Genomic DNA, 22000 nt, shown 5'->3' with positions numbered 1-22000 from the left:
AAAGATATGGAAATCTTCAGCAAACAGCAAGGACAATGTAAAATTTCAAAAATAATAATAATTCAGAGATAGCTCTTATTTGTCAGAGCATTCTCGAAAGTTCCCAACTCAGGAAGCCTTCATTAAAGTTAGTATGTTCATAATTGTTATGTGTTTATAACATGCTTCAAATGATCCTGATGGCAGATGTTTTTATTTGTAAAAACAAAAACAAAAAAAAAGAGAGAGAGAGAGTGCCACTGGCCTGCACTGCCACCTGCCACAGTGTCATTCTTAATATGACCACTGGGTGGCGCAGGAAAGAATTTCTCAAATCTTAGGTGGTGGCTTTAAAAGGTCCACACTGAACTTATATGGATGCATCAACTGTAAACTTGACATGCAGCTGCAGCTTCATCAGTCTAATTCTTTTATTTCCTGCCTGTCTGAGATCCATGCAGTGACTGTTACAGAGATAAAGATGGCTGTGATTTTGTAAATATAACAGACATACACAGAGGGTCTTAAATACAGATTTAATGCTGTGATTTTATTTCCTCTTTTGGGAAACAAAGTACTGAAATAAAGTTTATCTTTGCCTTTACATTTCTGCCTCTTCTTTTCTCTCAGCTATACTTTATTTCCCATATTCACTGTTAATGTGCTGTCACTTGTCAGTCTTGGTTAAATATATTTATTGTGTTGATTCAACTAACTTTATGCTGCATTCAGGTCACATGGGAGTTACTTCACCAAAGTTTGTGCCTCTCACATATCAGAATTTGGGTCACAGAGGTAACGATCAATGTCTCTAAAAGATAGAAAGTGTAGAGCTCTGCTCCACTTTTTGTAGTTTAAGAATGCAACAGCTACAACAAAAAAGGAAATTATCCGTCAAGAAATTACAAAATTATTATTGCTCTTTACCTACCAAGAAAGAAAACACTGAAACTTCAAGACATACCTATTTAACAGCCAGTCATACCCAGCAGAATCTAAATTAGACCTCATTCAGCTTTAAGCAACACGTCACCGATTCATTCCCAAGGTCTCCTCTTGTAATCCTACCCCCTACCCACCATGCACTGGGAGGTTTCTAAGGCGACCCTCACGGTCAACAAACATGACCACTGCAGCAGGGAGCTCTCACCAAAATGAGTGAGTAATATTATGGATTTAATACTGAACACACTGAAAAGTTAAAGTTAAACCAAATTAAAAATTCATTCAGATGTGATGTGGAACTTTTTACTTGAGTTTAAAAAAAACTCAGTAGTTTGTTGTTTGTATCTGTTGGTTGTGATTCTCTTAAACCTGGTGGCTCGACAGAAAAAAATTACAATATTGACCTTTAACGAAATACAGATTTGTGATTGCTATAACAATTCTCAATTTTTAATTTTGAGATAACACAAGAAATGAGGTGCAGTGTGAGCTTCCATCAGAAGCCACACAACTCTTCTACATTATTTTTATCTATCATCATGGGTGTCTTGCGGATTTCTTCGAATATTTGCAAAACTATATATGTATAACTTATATATATATAACTATATATGTATAGTATATATACAAACAACCTATGTATATAAACAATGCACTGCACTGAAACATTTGCAACGAAAGCTTAAAGAAATTAAAATCTGAAACCCAAGAAACCTGAAATTACTTCAAAAAAGAGAGAAAGGATATACAAAAAAAGAGCAGACATTTGTTGGACTCAGTTTCTAATTTTCCTCTGTAGTTTACTTATTTGGAGCCAAACGTTGGTCCACAGTGCATGAAAAGTAAAAGTCTCCTCATATTCACTCCAAGGCGATCCTCCCACATCCCAACGTTCTCAGGACGACATCCCATGATACCCAAACTGTATGTGATGCCATGGAAACAGGACATGAAGAACCAGAGGCTCCTGATGAAGGTAGACACCAGGGGAGGAAACAAACGCACCTTACTGCAAACCATTCAGTCAGAATCATTGTGTGTGTGTGTGTGTGTGTGTGTGTGTGTGTGTGTCAGAACGCAGCTCTGGCAGGGATCCCTGTGGTTCCTCTCGAGGAGTCTTTGTGTTTTTGTGGTCGGGAGCGTCTCTGCCACACTCAGGACTCCACCTCCTCATCCTCCTCTTCCTCTTGTTCCTCGGCTCCTCTCAGCCAGACAGGACTGCCAGCTCATCACTCCTCCCACTTCTCCAGGTAAAACACCTCAGAGACTGAGGACAGGAATCAAGAAAGTCAAGTTTGCAGGCTGTCAACTGACATTTTAGATGATTTACTGAAAGTTGTGAGACATAAGAAATCAGTCGTGAATAAAATGAAGTACGTGTCACTTCTCTTTGCTCTCTCTGCTTCCCTGCAGGTACAACAGCTCTGTGGTGGCGACCAGGCGCCTCTACCAAACATGAAGACACATCACATGAATACTTAGAAATGTGCCTGCAAAATACAGTTTATGCAAATATAGTAACAATAGGAAATTGTTCCTTTAGTTCAGTTTGTAGAAGATGAATAAGTCCCATTTTAAATAACAAGGAGAACCTGCAAGCTGCACATTTTTTTAAATATTAAAATTAAGATTCAAAAACTGCACAATACAAATGAGGTAATAAGAAGAAGAGAAACTGCAGAGAAGATATGTGAAATACTGTGGACAAGGGAAAACTTATACAGTATACTTATACTATGTAGGTCTACATATGTCGACATAAAAAGTACTGAGACATGATAAACAAAACAACGAACAACCGATGTAACTTAGAAGGCAGATTAGAGGCACATAACACATAAAACAATATAAATGAGGATATATAATGATGTATGTGAAACAGCATGAGATGAATGTACATAAATGTATATGCAGATGCAGAGGTGATATGCAATGACCCTAAAATGTGTACAAAAAGCATGGAGAAAATTTTTGAAGACATTTGAGACAAACACAAATAAAGGAGCTATGTAGAAAATCTTTCATAGCCTATTGATGCTCGAGAAAATGCTGGTTTCTGATTGGCTGGCAGGTATCTTTTCAAATAATATGTGCAGGTTTCAGAGTCACTGCATGGCCCTTTTCTACCTGCACATCTGTTTTTATCTCATGCCGTCTTTCACTTACATGTATTAGCTCTTTGTATTCAATGTGAGGGGATAAAAGATGCGACTCAGAGCAAGCAGAGTAATATTCCCATGTTACTTCCGTAGTTAACAATCATTCTTATTTACTCATTTAGTCACAGTATTTCTTTAAAATCATAAAGGCCATTGTCGGTATAACAGACACAGTCTGGTTCTGCACTTAGTATATTGACCACAGGGTGTCAGTGTTTGTAGATGTAACCCATCACAGGAGCCTCAGCGCCACAGACAGTGCACGTGGTGTGTCAGTATGAGTTTTAATGATCTCTAAAATCAGAATTATTTTGACAATGTGATAGACAACATTTCCCCTCCTTAATGTAATCAAGTGTCCCACGAGAAAAAAAAGAAGAAAATACAATTTAAAAGCACTTTAAAATTCATTTACTTGATTGACTTGAATTCATTTACTTTTTTATTACTATGTGTCGCTAAAGCCTAACAACTGAATGAAAATGTAATGAATAAATTTATATCTGCATTTAATCTCGACTGATTTATTAAGTGACTACTTTGAAATCCTGAAAAAGTTTGTTCTTTCTCTAGTGGCACACTCAGGACTCTATATTCAACGCCACTGCAACATTGTCAAATTAACAGAAATAACTGCTGACATCATGATAAATACAATCTGAACTTTTAAAGTTAAACTGGTTCCTGTCATGTCATGTATGTATTGTCCAGTGTTTGGCTTCAGCATCAAGCACTTTGACAGAGAAAGCAGCTGTTGTTCCCTATGCTAATCACACACACACACACACACACACACACACACACACACCGTTTGCCTCCATGCGTGCGAGTCGAGGCCTGTGTGAATGTCTCAGTTTGTCACCAGCAGTGATGACAAATCTCTTTGTTTCATGGCGCCACACACACCGGGTTTGGTTCACTTTGTCCCAACACTTAAATAAACAACTTCGTGTTTACTTTTCTTTATGAGGTAAAATCTCTGTTGCTCTCTCATCGTTTTGAGAGCAGCTCGCTGTTCCTCTCTTTTTTTTTTCTCCCTCGGATGCGCGAGGACGAGTGCCAAAGTGTGGCGCGTAATGGACACCGATCCATCGTTTCGTCTCATGCCTCCTCCTCCTCCTCCTCCTCCTCCTCTCCGCCGTGTTCCCGACATGCTGGGATGTCTCGAGTGCCCAGAGAGAGGAGGAGAGAGAGAAAGAGAGACATGACAATAAACCGTTTGACTCACATCTGCCGGGACGATACGCTCGCCAACTCGAGGATGGATGGACAGATGGACAGAGAGAGAGGGAGAAAGAGACAGTGAAAGAGAGAGTTGGTGTCCTTTACGCACATTACGCACAGACCTTTGTCGTGCGTCCTGGCGCTTCCAGTTTGCAAGAGGCCAGCAGAGGAGTAAATGACGATTAGAGTGTAACTTTTGCATCTAAATGTTTAGTTTGGACCCCAGTTGTATGACTTATTTCTCTGTGTCTCTGCGGTTGTGTGCCTCCGCTCCGACTCCGTGGTACTAAATGGTGCAACGCTGTTGCCTGGACGTCCCCGTGATTTTGGAGCAGGTGTTTATTTCACGGTAACAGTTTGCGTCTCGGTGCATTAGTGACTCTTTGCACTTGTTTCATCGTTTATTCGGGAGGACATGTCGGGACAGAAACCGTCCTTTAAGAGCGGCGGCTCCGCTCAAAGCCGGTTCCAGGTGGATGTGGTAACAGAAGCATCATCCGCGGCCCCGGGTTCTGCTCCTGCACCGGCCTCCACCGATGGATCCAAGCCACCTGAAGAATCCAAAAGCCGGTTCAAGGTGGTGGGTTTCCTGGATTCCGGCGCGCTGGGCAGCGCGATGGACATCGGGCTCCCGCCTGATGTGACCCACGAGCCGGACACGGCGAGGAGCGACTCGGTCAGCCTCCATTCAACCGGCACGGGACACACGCACATCTCAGACTCCCACTCCAACACTTACTACATGAGGACATTCGGACACAACACCATAGACGCTGTGCCCAACATCGACTTCTACCGGCAGACTGCTGCGCCTTTCGGGGAGAAGCTGACCAGGCCGTCGCTGTCGGAGCTGCACGATGAACTCGACAAAGTAACAATAAACCCTGTTTTCAGTACATCCATCACTTAAAATGAATTCAGATTTCACAGCAAAAGCAACATGTTTCAGTGGGAATATTATGAATATTCAGATCTCACAAGTAAGAACAGGTGGAAGTAGTATTCGAACTTTTTACTTTACATTCAAAAGTTTACTTAATTTTTATTAGTAGTAAATTTAGATTATTAGTGACTTAATAAGTAATATCAGCAAAATGCAGGCCACATATAAAATCTTACTATTTAAGGAAAGATAAGTTCATATAAAGAATAACATTTATGATAAAAGAAAATATGTCTCGAAACATCTCAAACACAGTTTCAGAAATATTCTAGTGAGAGAGATTTAGTATTTTACACACTGTAAGTCCTTATAAATTCTGTTGATTTTCTGTATATAACACTAATTTAAAGAGTCAACAAATTATGTTTATTTGCAGAGCACCACCTAGAAGAACTGCAGCTCAAAGTGCTTTACAACAAAGAAATCACATGCACCAAGTGCTTCACCTAAAAAAAGGGCAGAGAATGAACAAAAACATCATCAACAACAACAACAACAACAAAACAGGGATAGAATATTAATGTAAAATAAGACTGATAATAAAACCCACTTGATAATAATGGTAAAACAGATGCAAATAAGGAAGAAAATAGAATTAAGACACAGCCGAAGATGGACAATAAAACCCCTGAATAACAGCAATAAAGTTAGAAACAGAGTACACAGTATGCAGTTGTAGTATGTAGTTATCATTTCCATCTTGTCCACCTGACAGAAGTCAGTTTATCTCAGTAAACAGACATCTTGAGCAGAAAAGCTTTCCTTCACCCACATCCAAGAGACCCTGAGTGGGCTCAGTGACATCACTGGAGGCATGACCCGCAAAACACACACACACACACACACACACACACACACACACACACACACACACACACACACACACACACACACACACGCATGCATGCATGCGTGCCTGCGTGCGTGCACACAGGCACACAGACAACACACACAATACTGCCTCTCATGACCCTGCAGGCATCCCCTGCCACGCTCCCACTCCTCTGATACAGCTAGGTAGCTGTAACATAGACGTACATTGTGCGCTGACAGTGAACAGTTAAAGTACTCTGACAGCAGGGTGCTGGATGGCATTTGAGCTCTCGTTGAAATGACTTCAAAGGTGAAATAGCACAATGTGCGGACTGACATTTTTAGTATGTCACGTAGTTAAAGAAATTGAATTTTACTAAAATCAACAAATGAATATGAGCAGACTCTTGGATAATGTCACACACAACTCCCTGACTCCCCAACCTGGACTCCACTACAGTATGAATTAACATCACTGTGTGGTTGGTATGATGAGCACTCGTGTTCACATACATACACATCTCATACATTCGACTATGCACAGTGAGTCACTTCAACCAGTTCTGAGAAAATAAAACCGGAATTTTAGTCTTTGTTAAACCAATTAGTAATCAGGGCTGGTGTTGGGAGTTTAGGTTCATATTAACTAAGGTTGTCTGGTTCATCTCTTTCTGTCCATATTATTTCAATATGCATACAACATACAGCATGTGTATTTATATGTATCATGCATTTAATAAGAAGTAGGACAATGACAATGTTGTGCTGTTTCTTTACTCCAGCACACCTACAGATTTGAGGTGAACAGTGAGCAACAATGATAGAGCATGTTGTAAAATTTAGGCATTGTGTATAAGGACAATGAGTCTACACTGCACACTTAAATGTGAGCAGCCTCAAACACCCTTAAAGACGAAAGACGGCACTTTTTAAAGAGTCAAAATGGCAAATGCTCATCACAAGTCACCAGATCCAACATTTCAAAAATTAATTCAACTTTTCCATCCAAAATTCATATATTTTATTTAGAATTCAACTGTCAAAAACCACCCTGCTTTAAAAGTGTACTCATGATAATATATGTATCGCTTCACAACTAACAAATCTTTGTGATTTTCATTAATTAAGGAAATAAAATAATTCATCAAAATTCATGTTCAAACCTAAGATACAGTATATTGATTTTCTGTTAATAAACAAATTGATTACCATCTTTTCATGTCCATTAACTGTCCACCTCTTTGTCTTTTGTTCATTCCCATCTTGGCTGTGATTGGTTGTCAGGAGCCATTTGAGGACGGTCTGGCTAATGGAGAGGAGCCATCAGCAGCTGAGGAGGCGGCGGCCTTGGCGGCAAAGGAGGGAAAAGCAGGAGTGGTCAAGTTTGGTTGGGTCAAAGGAGTCTTGGTTAGTTTTCTGTACATGGAGAAATGTTAAAGGAGCATTCTGCTGTTTCTCCCTGTGACGTTCAATGTAATCTGATCAAATACATGTTATCAATCAGGGAGAGGACCACACCTTGTTTTACCATTGTAGTTTTATTACTCTAATTGTGGCACTCACCTTTCATCTGTGGACACATGCTGGTCCTCACAAGATTGCCTGTGTGTGTGTGTGTGTGTGTGTGTGTGTGTGTGTGTGTGTGTGTGTGTGTGTGTGTGTGTGTGTGTGTGTGTGTGTGTGTGTGTGTGTGGGTTTCAGATCCGCTGCATGCTGAATATCTGGGGTGTGATGCTCTTCATCCGAATGTCCTGGATTGTCGGACAGGCTGGAATAGGTCAGTACAAATAAAGTTTGACTTAAAGAGAGGTGTGAGCTCAGTCTCCTTGAAGGGGCTTCCTGCCTCCAGACTGGCCAATCAGGGGAAAACTTTGTAGATGTATTATTAGGACGCAACATGTAGTAGATGTAGTGGTTCAACAGTGGAGAAAAGTTGGGTTAGTGTGCTTGTTGAAATTAGTCTCATTAAAATCTTTTGTATCTGCAACTTCACTGTTTTGTTTGTTTGTTTGTATTATTTACATGTGATAGGACTGACCATTGCGATCATTCTGATGGCCACTCTGGTCACCACCATCACTGGTCTGTCCACCTCTGCTATAGCAACCAATGGCTTCGTACGAGGAGGTGAGACAACAACATGTACAAAGCTTTTCATTTGAAAATGTTACTGTTTTGTTAGTTTATCGCCCAGTTTAGTCCTGAATTACAGAGGATTCAGGGTCTCTTAGAACAACAAAATCGAGGTTTTTGAAAATCTTAACCACCTGTGAAACTATTGGCATTGAACAGCAAAGATTTGTTGAAAAGATGCATCTTTTCAACAAATGTAACATCCATTGAAAGTCACGACTTTACCAGCAAATTGAAGCAAATTAAAGTCCCCTGTGTTTGCACCTATCGTCCCTGTAAAAGTCTTCCTGAGAAAGACACTTGATCCCTAAAGTTAACCAGTGCCACATGATGGAACACTGATTAACTCCTTGTGCTACTGCTGGCCAGGAGGAGCATACTACCTGATCTCCAGGAGCCTCGGGCCGGAGTTTGGAGGCTCCATCGGTCTCATCTTTGCCTTTGCCAACGCCGTGGCTGTGGCCATGTACGTCGTAGGCTTCGCAGAGACAGTCGTTGAGATGCTTAATGTGAGAAGTACTTCCGTACAACCGTTCAATCATCTGTCCGTCTGTCTGTCTATCGAGCGCTGATTTTGATTTTGCTCATGTTCCTGCTTTGGTTGTTGGTTCCAGGATGTTGATGCTCTGATGACGGACGAGCTAAATGACATTCGTATTGTCGGGACTCTGACCGTCATCCTGCTGCTGGGAATCTCTGTAGCTGGGATGGAGTGGGAGGCCAAGGTAGGACTGTCAATCCACAAGATGACAGAAAACAGTGGACACACAAAGTCCTCTGCTGACATCTTAGACTGACACATGATGCACATACTAAATTGTTGAGGTGCACTTTACGGCCGTAAACATCTGCAATAGTGGTGGCTAGAAAACATGTATCATATTTTTCACATATTCTTCACACTTTTCGTTGAACCCCACAGTGAAAAGTCTAACTATTGGATGGATTATCCTTCAAAGACGTCGTTCAGACATTCATGTTCCCCGCAAGACGAATTGTAATAGCTTAGGGTGATCCTCCATCTTGTGCTGTCATCAGATCAATGTGTCAATTTCTTGACAGCTGTGTCCTGGTATAAGCCAATCAAACTTAAGTCAAGTGGTTAGTATGAACACCCAGTGTGCAGTTTAGTAACTGTTGTTGCAAGTTATGATCACCAACATATTGAAATTCTGAGTGCAATCAAAGTGATGGTCACAATCAGGACCCTGATCAGTGATTCTCTCCTCCCTCAGACAGTAATGGGGTAATTTGATCTGAGAACATCAAAATATCATAGTTTCCTTTACTTATACTCCCTCCCCATTTCTTTCTTTCTCTTTGTCTTTCCGTCCATCAGGCTCAGATTGTCCTCCTGGTGATCCTGCTGGGAGCAATTGCTAACTACTTCATAGGAAGCTTCATGCCAACAGAAAGCAAAGAGCCCAAAGGATTCTTTGGCTACCACAGTCAGTCTGCATGGCCTTGGTTTTACCCAAACTGTATTCTATATATGATCTAATCAGTCAAAAATGTTCCCTACCTAACATGTGCAGTGAATTTTAAAGCCTAGCCTATGTATTCCTCTGTTTTGGCTCTCTCTTCCTGCAGCTGCCATCTTGTTAGAGAACCTGGGTCCAGATTTCAGAGAGGAGGAGACGTTCTTCTCTGTGTTCGCCATCTTCTTCCCTGCAGCTACTGGGATCCTGGCTGGAGCCAACATCTCTGGAGATCTCAGTGTGAGTTTTACATTTTGCTCCTTTCTTTAAGTGCATTTTATAGTGTTTGTCACACTTATTATGTTTGATTGATGGCTGACAGTGAAAAACAGCCCTTAAAAGTAGAGAAACAAAAACATTACAATGATGCTGAAAATGTTTTTGCTGAAATGCTGCACTTGTAGCCTCATCTTGCAGCAGTGATACAGTCAGTGGTCAGTACATCTATACTGATTTCAGTGTTCAGTGATCTAAGAGATGTCGCTGATTCCAAACTTGGAGCAAACTGTGGATCAGGATCTCTACCACAGTTCTAGACGTGTTTTGATCTTCCCTGAGAGGCTGAGACTTCTTTGTTTCCCTTGCAAATGATCAGAATGAACATTTCTTTTGGCGTGTTCCAAGGTTCAATCCTAAAACCTGTTCTTTTCTTTACACACTGCTGTTAGGTTCTATTACCTGAGAACATGGCGGCAGTTTCCATTGATATGCAGATGACACACAACTCTGTATCTTTGATTCATCTGATCAATTCAGCTCTGTCAACACTCTTGTAAATTGCACTGCAGAAATCAGTGATTGTTTGAGAAAAATGTGCTTTTTACTACTTAGAGAACATTGCAGTGAAGTCAGTATATGAAACTTGGCATTAAGTCTTTGAGCTGCTTGAGGCTTTGAGCTGAGCAGGAAACACTAAACCTGAATCTCAACACATCTCCCTCTTTAGGACCCTCAGTCAGCAATCCCTAAAGGTACTCTGCTGGCCATTCTCATCACAGGAATCACTTACGTGGCTGTTGCCATCTCTGCAGGTAATGTTCTACACTTGAGGTCAACACTTTTAGTGTAGTGTGTAAAAAATAGTGGAAATAGTAATAGTGTATACAATTTAAAGACCACAGCAGTGTCACTGATGTCTGTATAAATCAGAGGAAAATGTCTGGTGGGAATGCCAGGTGTAACTACAGGCAGAATGCACTGGGATCAGAATGTGATTGGATCAACCAAAGCACATTTGGACTCTACCTTCCAGGATGCAGCAGGTGGAGGAAGTGGAGGTAGACTGTCCACTGACTGTTTTCACAGTAATGTCAGTGTTTGCGTTGGTTTTGTCCTCCTGCAGGCTCCTGCATCGTCCGGGATGCCACCGGTGACCACAACGACACGGTGAGTGACACCGTGAACTGTACCGATGCCGCCTGTACACTGGGCTACGACTTCTCCATCTGCAAGGAGGGAGGCTGCCAGTACGGCCTGATGAACGACTTCCAGGTAACACTGCAGCTCACAATGCTCACATTCAGCTCAGGGGTAGATTTGAGGAATTTATTTAAAGGAAAACTTTAGTTTTGTACATATTTTTCCTTTTATGTCTGCACTGACTACATTGTTTGTTTACAGGTGTGAGCTGGTCTTGTGGCATACTTGAAACTGATTTTGGGTAGTGTAATGTGTATGTTGTGTGGCATGTGGACCACACAAAAAATAGGGTTAGGGTAAGGGAAGAGGTGACAAGAAAAATGGGAGGAGACAGGGGAAAGAGGATGGGAATGATGATGCAAAGTAGTTGTGAGCTATATTTTGGTCACAGTACAAAGTTTGTGTCTTTGTGTCTAGACCACGGGACATCCTGATAGTATGGATATTGATGCTGTCAGTCGATATTAAGACAGAAGAAGAATTTTGAGAAATTATTATTTGTAATGTGAACATGATGAGCAACCAGGTAGACGCTTTTATTGTTTATTTCACTTAAAGCGCTCAACAAGCTCAGGAATGTGTGTTACATAAAGGCCAACACACACTGGCAGACACACACTGGAGTGTGACGTGCATCAAAACACCCACAGCTATTGTTTTCTATGGAAGCCCACACATTGGGGTCAGGATACGTTTCCCATCGTCAACACGCATCAGCTGTCCACAAAAGCAGGAATTTCATCACCCTCACTACCTGGATTATCTTATCTTAAATTCAGGCAATTTACCTTGACAACATCCTCTATAGACATAGACATAGCTGGTGTTGCTTTGAACATTAGCTGATGATATAACACAGTCACAAAACTCTTTTTTCTATAGCATCATGAGCCTTTTGTTTTAATTGTTCATGCTTTATCATAGTATTGTAGTTTTTAACAGATTTTAAAGTGGGTTGTCTCTCTTCATAGGATCAAATGTTTTTCTTAATATAAAGTCTCAAAGGACATTAGGTTTTGCTACAATATTAATTCTGTTCTGATTGAGCACCAGGCACTTCTGCTCAGTGGGTGAAAATTTCTGCTTTAATGACAAAAATGGAAATGAGGTGAATGAGTTGAGTTTGTAGACTGTGTGTCAGATTAGAAAACTGTTACTGTTGTGACTGTTAAACACGAGTATGAATCGTGTCAGACTGCTGCTGTGATCCTGTTTCTCTGCATGTGGTCATAGATGCCTGCACTGCACTGTGTGTGTGTGTGTGTGTGTGTGTGTGTGTGTGTGTGTGTGTGTGTGTGTGTGTGTGTGTGTGTGTGTGTGTGTGTGTGTGTGTGTGTGATGTGTGTGTGTGTGTGTGTGTGTGTGTGTGAGAGAGAGAGAGAGAGAGAGAGAGAGAGAGAGAGAGAGAGACAGAGCTGTTCTCAAACAAAGTGCAGCAGTGATAATAGTGCCTGTTGTCTTCAGTCACAAGGTTCTTGCTGGTTGGAGCCAGAGCTGAATGAGAGCATTGACAACGTCCACCTACACACACACACACACACACACACACACACACACACCTCATTGCCACTGATATCGCTGACATGGTGCACAGTCTTGTCCATTCCTTCAGACACAAACACTTCTTGGTTTATTGTATTCATTTTAGAATCATAAACAATATTATTAGCTGCACACAGTATCAGAGGGAAGCAGCAGACAAACGGGGGCTGGGGGGGGTTGCAAGGTGTCTTCTGGTGAACTTGAACTTGACACTCAAGGTATTGTATGCCTGCATATGACGGAGCTGTAGAATACACCACCGAATCCCCTCCACACCCACATCCAACTAAAGGATGATGACTAGTAAACTCAACCCAGTAAACTACTTGAGTCATGTGACTTGTTAACGAACCTTGAATGGCTTGTAATTGGTCAGTGTGAACTTAAAGGGGTGTGTGTGTGTGTGTGTGTGTGTGTGTGTGTGTGTGTGTTGTCCAGGTGATGAGTCTGGTGTCGGGCTTTGGTCCTCTGATCTCTGCAGGGATTTTTTCAGCCACACTGTCTTCAGCTCTGGCCTCGCTGGTCAGCGCGCCCAAAGTTTTCCAGGTCAGAAATCGACAAATTGTGCTCAATTATTTATTATTAGATAACCAACAAGAACATCACTTTGCACAGACACAAGTAGAAACTTTAACACTTGGAATTGGAAACATGAAATTAAGAAATAAGTGTTCGCCTATTATGCTTCTCATAGGTTGAATAAGCTTCAGGACGAAACACATTTTTCACTTTTGAACAGTTTTAACTTCTGTTGAATGATTATTTATGTATATTTATGTATATTTAATTTATGTATCTATCTATCTATATTGAACATATCAGTCATTATCTGTAACAAAAGTGCTGACTGAAGGTATAGGTATTTGTGTGAATGGCCAAACAAAGAAGCCAGTGACTGACAGGAAAGGAATTCATTTGAAATACGAAGAACCCTGAACTCAAAATCACTTACTTTTACTTACTTTTTTCATAGCTTTTACTTGCGTCTCATCAAAGTCCTCATCAGTGAATGAAGTTTGCTCCGTTGTCATGGAGATGGCTCAAAATTTGGACCACATGGAATCCACATTAGTGCTACACAGGCCTTTATTTTCATCCCAAGCCTGATCCAGCCACGCCTGAGCCCGATCCAACAGCAAAAGTCAATGTTTTCATGTCCAGTCTCTCTCCAAACAGCTCCACAAATGAAATGGATGAATGAATAAAGGCTGTTGTGATTCCAGGCCCTGTGTAAGGACAACATCTATCCAGGGCTGGGTGTGTTTGCAAAGGGTTATGGAAAGAACAACGAGCCCCTCCGTGGTTATGTCCTGACCTTCTGCATCGGTCTCGCCTTCATCCTCATTGGTAGGCTGTTGCATGTTGCTGCTCCATCCAAACATGAATGTTCATTTTTATTCTTTGAATGATACAACAGTAGCTAAAGCTCCTGATGAATAAGAATAAGAAGCAGAATGAACAATTGCTCTTGAATATTGAACCTCTGTGTTGCTGTCTGTTAGCCGAGTTGAACATCATTGCTCCCATCATCTCCAACTTCTTCCTGGCCTCATACGCTCTCATTAACTTCTCCGTCTTCCATGCATCCTTGGCCAACTCTCCAGGTAAACTTAACTCTTACTGGAGCCACACTTTCACTGATTCCTGTCTTGATATATGATGACATTTACCTGAGACATGCCTTGAATTGGGTTCTAGTGATGTAACAGCTGACTTGACCTTTAAAGAGGTGAGAAGGTGAAAATGACAAATTTTATCTTATTAAAAAAGTATTTCCTTTATGGTACTGGGGGGGTTGTTAGGTTCAGGCCTCCGGATGTCAGACTTTAGACTCAAGACTAGATTAAAGTCACTTTGGTTACAATCCTCTTTCTACTCATTTGGCCTAAATTCAAAATTGGCCAACGTCTGGGTTGTACAATAAAATTTGATTGGTAACAAGTATATTTTCAAAGCTAGAGCTGCACTAGAAGCAGAACTAATATAACTGGCTGTGTTAAAACTAATGAAACAGTCTAAAAGTTCGTTTACTGACAATTTATTGGTTGCAGGTTACAAGAACAGTTTTAGTAATCTTTATTTATTATTTGTACAATAAGGCCAGTCTGAGTCAAGGGATGTGCGGATTGTTAAAACTGAATAAGGAACACGAAATTTAAAAATAAATTTAAAGTATTAACTTTTAACTTGCTAGCCTACTTGTAAGGCTAGTCTGAAAGGCCTGCAAAGCTAGCTAGCAATTCAATGAGTCATTCAATGAGGTCATTTCTGCCTCCATCGAGGCTTTGGGAAGTATTTCCATCAATAAAACTCTGGTTATTTCTGCTAAATTTAGCTTCAGCAGTCATTTTGGAGAACGTATCAGTGTCTGGCTCTTGTAATTTCATTCTTGTCTCTCACCACAGGGTGGCGCCCCAGCTTCAAGTACTACAACATGTGGGTGTCTCTTGCTGGGGCAATCCTGTGCTGTGTGGTTATGTTTGTCATCAACTGGTGGGCAGCTTTGGTCACTCTGCTCATCATCCTCGCTCTCTACATCTACGTCAGCTACAAGAAACCTGGTAAGAACGCCATCACCTTACATCTTATCTTTTCTAACTGCTAACAATAAAACTAGTCAGATACCAGCCACAAGGAGTCACACTGTATTGAACTCAATGGAAAATCTCTTTTATTTGCTTATCTACGTTGGTCTAACTGGTGTCTGTGCTGCTGTAGATGTGAACTGGGGCTCGTCCACTCAGGCTCTGATCTACAACCAGGCACTGACTCACTGTCTGAACCTCACAGGAGTCGAGGACCACGTTAAGAACTTCAGGTCAGCTTGAGGGTTCGGTTTGGCTTTGATTCTGGGTTCAGACTGCTGTAGGTTTTACACTAACTCAGACCCTTAATGTTAAAATCTGTAGTGATTGATAGTGTTTTACAGGGATTTAGATCAAAAATTCCAGTAGAAAACTATTTAAAAAAATAAAAATGTGAAAACCAGTGGAAAACAGCTAGTTTTAAAAATGATTTTACCTCAATTTACTGATTTGACAAGAGCACCATGTAATTTCTGCCAAAAACAAAGCTGAAAGTCCTAAACCTGCTTGAATCTGATGTTTCAAGGAATTGAGTGATTGACTTCCATGTTTACAGGCCACAGTGTTTGGTGCTGACTGGATACCCAAACTCTCGTCCTGCTCTGGTTCAACTGGTTCATTCTTACACCAAGAATGTCGGCCTCATGGTCTGCGGTCACATCAGGACTGTATGTACAGATTAAAAGCTTTAGGGAATGTCTCACCATGATCATCAAAATCCACTGGAGCTTGTTAAAAGTCTTGCCCTTTGTCCTCTCCTGTCCTCTCCTGTCCTCTCCTGTCCTCTGTTCAGGTGTCCCGTCGGCCAAACTTTAAGGAGTTGTCCCTGGATTACGCCCGCTGTCAACGCTGGCTCAATAAAAAACGCATCAAGGCCTTTTACACAAGCGTTTTTGCTGACAACCTGAGGCACGGGACACAGTTCCTCCTGCAGGTATGAACACCTGGCTGAAGATTATATTTCAAACCTCTTAAGAAATGCTGTTTTCTTGTGGCATTGTGCTGTCAGGTATGTCAAGTGAATGTCTCATTAATTGTTAAAATCGTCTCAATGTGATTTCATGCGGGGTTCTTAATTTCATTATTGGCTCTTCTCCACTGTGATTTTAAGTTGTTTTTTTTTTTCAGCTGCTCTGGGAATTCAAAGCAGAGACAGGAACAATCCATGAAAACAAATGTCTCCAAACTTGCATTTTTCTAACTCAATACACATTGAATCTGTTCATGCACTTTCTCATACACACACCGACTTTCTTTCTCTATTTTCTTTTCTTCTGGGCATCTTGTTGTTTAATCATTCTATACCATGTTTTCTAATTTGAGCTTGTTTTGAGCTCATTAAAGACAAAATAACTCATTATCATAGTTAATGTGCCACAGATGCATTGTCACTTCTCTGTCCTCTGATTTTCAGGCTGTTGGTTTGGGACGTCTGAAGCCCAACACGGTGGTCATGGGTTACAAGACCAACTGGAGTGAAGGAGACATGAGAGACGTGGATATTTACATCAACACTATACAGTAAGGACTGATGTGTCTTTTGAATAGAGCTGCTAACCTTTCACAAAAGTAGCTTTTATTGCGTGTTTGTTTTTTTTTACCTCAAGCATGGTTGAAGTTTGGGATTCTTGCCATGTCTGTGTTAGTGTTTAGAGAAGTATGAATACTGTCAGAGAGGATGTTCAGCCTGAGAAGCACAACTCGTGGCAAAAGACCCCCATGAGTATTTTGTACAGTACAGGGGAAAAAACAGCCTAACATCAGTTTATCCAACAGTTTGTGGAATGTATGTAGATGTTTTTATTTAGGAAGCACATTCATTTTTCATTCTATTTTTTTGTTGTTGTTTTTTATTCTCTACAACAAAAGTCACTAACAATGGATTCACCATGATGATAAAAATCTTACATATTACATTAAAAAATATGAGTTACGCGTACTGTGCTATGCGAGATCACATCTATTTGTGTTCTCTGTAATCTGTAGTTTTTGCATGCCTGTACAATAATAATATGAAATAGAAATTATTATTATTCAAATGATTATAGTTTTTTATTAATGAAAGCAGGATAGAAAGTTAATATTATCTGGTCTTTGTTTCAGCGATGCCTTTGACTTGCAGTTTGGAGTGGTAATCCTTCGACTGCAGGATGGACTGGATATCTCTCACATCCAGGGGCAAGGTACATCTGTCTTGTTCTCTCTGTCTGTCTTCTGTCTACCCACAGCATGGACTGTATCCATCTCACTGTCTGTCCTCGTAGATGAGCTGCTGTCGTCTCACGAGAAGCCACCAGTGGGCAGTAAGGAGGTGGTGGTTTCTGTCACTCTGGCAAAGGACTCAGACTCTGACTCCTGTCCTTCGAAAACCACCAGCAACCAGAGCAGCCCGCTCATCATGAGGGGTAAAGCAGGAAGACTGATGCACTTGGGAAAACAGAGAACGGGATTTCGTTAAGTTAGAGTGTTTCCTTGACTTCACCTTGTGTCATATTACATCATGTGATGTTTTCTGCTGCAGAGACCAAGTCTCCTCTGAGTCTGACTGACCAGCGTCTGTTGGAGAGCAGCCAGCAGTTTAAGAAGAAACAGGGCAAAGGAACTATAGATGTCTGGTGGTTGTTTGACGATGGAGGTCAGTAAAGATGGTTTGCAGCACAGCAAAGCTTGGCTTCAGACCTGCTTAAAGCAAACATGATGCATGCTTTAAGTTGATAAGTTTGCTGAGATTCTTCTTTTTCAGCAGCACAGTATGACTTTAAACAGCAGCCATCTATCATCACACTTTAAACAGAGCTGCACATTTTGCTCCAGAATGAGGCTACTATCTGTGAGGATGATGCATGAGATCAGTTTCATTTTCAGTCTCTCTTCAGTCACATGACAGACAGTTTCTGTCTCATCTGCTATATCACTGAACCTTCCTGTCTCTAAACTCTTTTTGACTAACTACTGAATTTTTTTATTCTTTATTTTCAGGCAAAAGGGAGAAGGACTGAAACAAGCATTAACTTGTAGCTATAAAGTGTTTGTTTGTGTTTGCAGGTCTGACTCTGCTGATTCCCTTCCTGCTGACCAACAGGAGCAAGTGGGGTGACTGCAGGATCCGGGTCTTCATCGGCGGCAAGATCAACCGCATCGACCACGACCGCCGCGCGTGCGTGATATCGGATTCACTGGTGGAAAAAAACATCTTCACAGCTGTTTCCCCAGACTGTTTTTCATCGTGACTCCCCTGTACATTTGTACTCTCTACATACTGCATGTTCATTATGGTCTGTGTGTCCCGTCAGGATGGCCACACTGCTCAGCAGGTTCAGAATCGACTTCTCTGACATCAACGTCCTCGGGGACATCAACATCAAACCCAAGAAACACAAGTGAGACCTCTTGAAAAAAATAAAAATATATTTTTTAAAAATAACATTTTTGTTTTCAAGTCACAGGGTGCTATCTTCATTGAACATGTTGGAATGCTACACAAAGCAGCGTTAAAATGAAAAGGAAAAGGTTGTTTTGACGCCTTTAAAATGCAAGAAGAAGCTTGAAATGGTTGCCAGTTAAGGGTGGAGCTGTTACAGCTCTTGACAATGCTGTAATACAGTGAAGTCTGCATGGTTTTGCAGCAAGCTGACTTTTAAGGAGCTGATCGAGCCCTACAGGCTGAAGGAAGAAGACATGGAGCAGGACGCTGCAGAGAGGCTGAAGGCCCAGGAACCCTGGAGGATCACTGACAACGAACTGGAGCTCTACAAGGCCAAGGTCCACCCACACACTACACACATATCAACTCTGACCAATCGTACGGCTCTTAGTGCTGTTTAACAATGGAAAGGTGATGTCATCCTGTGTGTGACTTTCAGACCAACCGTCAGATCAGACTGAACGAGCTGCTGAAGGAGCACTCGAGCACAGCAAAACTCATCGTCATGTAAGAACTTCAGATTTTTATTCAAGTAGTTTGTCCTCTTTATTATCATCCATCCATCCATCCATTGTCTATACCAGACTATCCCTTTTCGGGGTTGCGGGGGGGCTGTCAACGGGCGAGAGGCGGGATACACCCTGAACCGGTCGCCAGCCGATCGCAGGGCAACCTCTTCATTATCAGTGTCAGATTAAAGAACTGCAACTACGATTATTTTCATTCTACGTTAGTCTGTGGATTTTTTTCTCAGTCCTACATGGCACAGCGTACTGCTTTGAAACACACGTAAATCTGTGTGTGTCTGTCTGTAGGAGTATGCCTCTGGCCAGGAAGGGCGCGGTGTCAAGCGTCCTCTACATGTGCTGGCTGGAAACTCTATCCAAAGATCTCCCACCTCTGCTGCTGGTCCGAGGAAACCACCAGAGTGTCCTCACCTTCTACTCCTAACACACACACTCACACAGGTGTGTGGTCTTGGTGTTTATTTATCACAGTATTACACTGCCTACAGCTGCACAAGAAGAAAAATGATCATGCTTCATGTTTTGTGTCACACATCTGAATCTCTCCTGCTATGAAAAGTGTTTAAGACTAATTTTGGTTTAATTTTATTAAATTTCTCATTTTAGTTAAGTTCTCATTAACAAATTAATCAACCCAATCAATATTTAGATGGCCATTTCTTTTACCTTCAACAGTAATAGGCTGTATATGGCTTCTGTGCATTTTGTGTGAATAAGAGTAACTGCAGTAAATATTAACTCATTTTGTCCAATTGTATTTATTTAGAATGATAAAATGATGATTTCAGAATGTTTGTTGGTATTGAAATGACGTTTCAAGCAGCAAGACACTGTATCTCTGCTAACATTATTTTGTACATTATTTTATTAAAATGTTAACTAAACCACATGTTTCTGCCCAGTCTGTTTCTAGCTGACTTAAGAATTAATTGTGAATCATTTTTGCGTCTGGACCCCAAAATGTTCAAAAGAAACTGGAATCAAGGGAGGAGGAGTTTGACACCCAGCTAATAAAGTGTTACCTGATCAACAAACATGAAATAAGCTTAAAGCAGTAACAGAAGGTAAATAAGTACATTTATGAAAGTACTGTACTTTCTGAAGAATTTCTCAACTAAATCAATATTTGCCAGACATCACAGCTTGAATAAAACATAAAAATATCCTGTAAGATTAATGTAATAAATACAACTAGAATTAAATAAATAAATAAAACATGAATACAAAATACAATGTTGCAACAAATAAATCAGAAATCCTCTGGTTTGGAATTGAATGAACAATCTAATTGGTCAATCTTCAAGCAGTTTCAAGGGGCTGTTGGAGTGAAATACAGCCACAAGATCAATGTCATTACATAGCTGGTTGTTTTTCATGTGGGTTGTGAGGTGGGGCCTCCATGGATTGAACATCTGTCCCATGGATGCACAACTGGATTGTAATTAGATTATCAAGGTTGTTCACTTCACCGGTTCGTCTTTGAATGGATGGCTGGTGTACATTATCAATGAAACATATAAAAAAAAATGACCATTGGACAACTCTGCAGCTGTCAGTGATGACGCTTTTGACAGTTTGAGATGAGGACATTTCTTCCATGTTATCTTATAATTGGTAATCGTGTGGGCCTTCATATGTGCCCAGATGTACAATGCTCCCTTGTTTTGTCCTCAGAGGGGAGGTAGTCCATTTTTTAAATAGAAGGCAAGTGGCTGTGCTTTGATATGTTTCTCGACTCCAACTTGAGCTTCCTCAGCTTGTCTGTGAGCTTCTTGTCACTTTGGCGTGGTGTGCCTGGAGAGCACAGAGGTTTCCCTCTGATGCCATGAACTTTGTCTCAAAGTCTCTCAAAGCCCATTGGCACTTTTGGAGCTTCTTTATCGCATCAGCCGGCTTCTGAGCCAATATATGCTTCAGCGCCTCAATCTCCTTGTCCTTTTCTGTCAGTAGCTCTAGGTTTTTCCCAAAAATCTGGTTCTGATAGTGCTGGCTGTGCACCATATGGTGAGATGAGAACGCAGCTCTTGCTTTATCCCTCATTTTCTCTCCTGGCAGCATGATATTAGAGATCAGTGACACCTGTCTCTTGACAGTGATACTAAGGTTAAGCTTGAGTGTCTTGTTCTCGAGCTTGAGAAACCTGCTTTCCTCCATATATTCTTTGATCGTTTGATCATAATGTGACTTTCTCAGCTGCATGGAGGTTGATGGCCCGTTGCTGTTTCTTTGTGGAACTATAGCTCTTCTTTTTCAGGACCAGCGCAGTAGTCTTCTCACTGATCTCACAACTCTGAGCTCTGATTTGATCATTCAGTTGCGTAGAAGTTGTTTTCATCACATGTACTTCCTCCTGAGCCTTGATCAAGTTTTGACTGCAGAGGTTTCTCTCAGACTTGAACATTTCATTTTGATTTCTACACTATCAACAAACTAAGTTAGCGAGCTTGGTTATTCACGTTCAACTCATGTTAATTTAGTATCTATTCAAAAGTCTGAGGTAAGATGTGATCCTCTTTTGATTTGTTGTAATATCTACATGAAGGACAAGGCTCTATCTTGACATTTGTTGTTGAGCAATTTCAAGTTTTTTATGATGTGTCGTGCTTCTTTTCTCCCCTTCTACAATGGGAAAACTTGTAATTGTGTTTTGTTTCTTATAATGATAAAACAGTTTATAAAAATTAGATCATTGATTCATAATGATGAGACACAGATGTGATGATCATGGGAAAAAACCCAGAATTTTTCTTTGGTGAATGCCTTATGCAAAGTAAATTCTTGTGTAAGTTGTGTAGTTTTAAAACAGAACTTCATCTTTACTATCAGAGT

The 22000-nt window shown here is 40.9% G+C and overlaps 2 protein-coding genes across 3 annotated transcripts; both read left to right on the top strand.

Annotated features, from left to right (window-relative positions):
- The first annotated feature begins 1069 nt into the window (after positions 1-1069).
- LOC139332953 (sperm-associated microtubule inner protein 10-like) lies at positions 1070-3780 on the top strand. Its single transcript, XM_070965146.1, has 4 exons — positions 1070-1137; positions 1795-1900; positions 1999-2174; positions 2338-3780. Exons 1-4 carry the CDS (start codon positions 1103-1105, stop codon positions 2381-2383), a joined length of 363 nt encoding a protein of 120 aa, XP_070821247.1. The 5' UTR covers positions 1070-1102; the 3' UTR covers positions 2384-3780.
- A 538-nt stretch (positions 3781-4318) lies between these two features.
- LOC139332120 (solute carrier family 12 member 2-like) lies at positions 4319-20060 on the top strand. 2 transcript variants are annotated; one of them, XM_070963838.1, is made up of 26 exons: positions 4319-5178; positions 7348-7470; positions 7765-7840; positions 8095-8190; positions 8566-8705; positions 8811-8921; positions 9536-9644; positions 9787-9914; positions 10621-10705; positions 11017-11165; positions 13074-13181; positions 13859-13982; positions 14138-14239; positions 15041-15196; positions 15354-15453; positions 15777-15888; positions 16014-16154; positions 16635-16741; positions 17324-17403; positions 17485-17625; positions 17742-17855; positions 18266-18377; positions 18514-18600; positions 18847-18982; positions 19084-19151; positions 19460-20060. In XM_070963838.1, exons 1-26 carry the CDS (start codon positions 4723-4725, stop codon positions 19593-19595), a joined length of 3297 nt encoding a protein of 1098 aa, XP_070819939.1. In that variant the 5' UTR covers positions 4319-4722; the 3' UTR covers positions 19596-20060. The 2 variants fall into 2 exon arrangements, with proteins under 2 accessions (XP_070819939.1, XP_070819941.1); XM_070963840.1 differs by lacking the exon at positions 19460-20060 and adding an exon at positions 19318-19406 and having other exon boundaries at positions 19084-19186.
- The last annotated feature ends 1940 nt before the right edge of the window (positions 20061-22000 follow it).

The sequence above is a fragment of the Chaetodon trifascialis genome, chromosome 6, assembly GCF_039877785.1.
Source record: "Chaetodon trifascialis isolate fChaTrf1 chromosome 6, fChaTrf1.hap1, whole genome shotgun sequence".
In the NCBI taxonomy this organism is placed as follows: domain Eukaryota; kingdom Metazoa; phylum Chordata; class Actinopteri; order Chaetodontiformes; family Chaetodontidae; genus Chaetodon; species Chaetodon trifascialis.
This window is presented reverse-complemented; position numbering and strand designations above follow the sequence as displayed.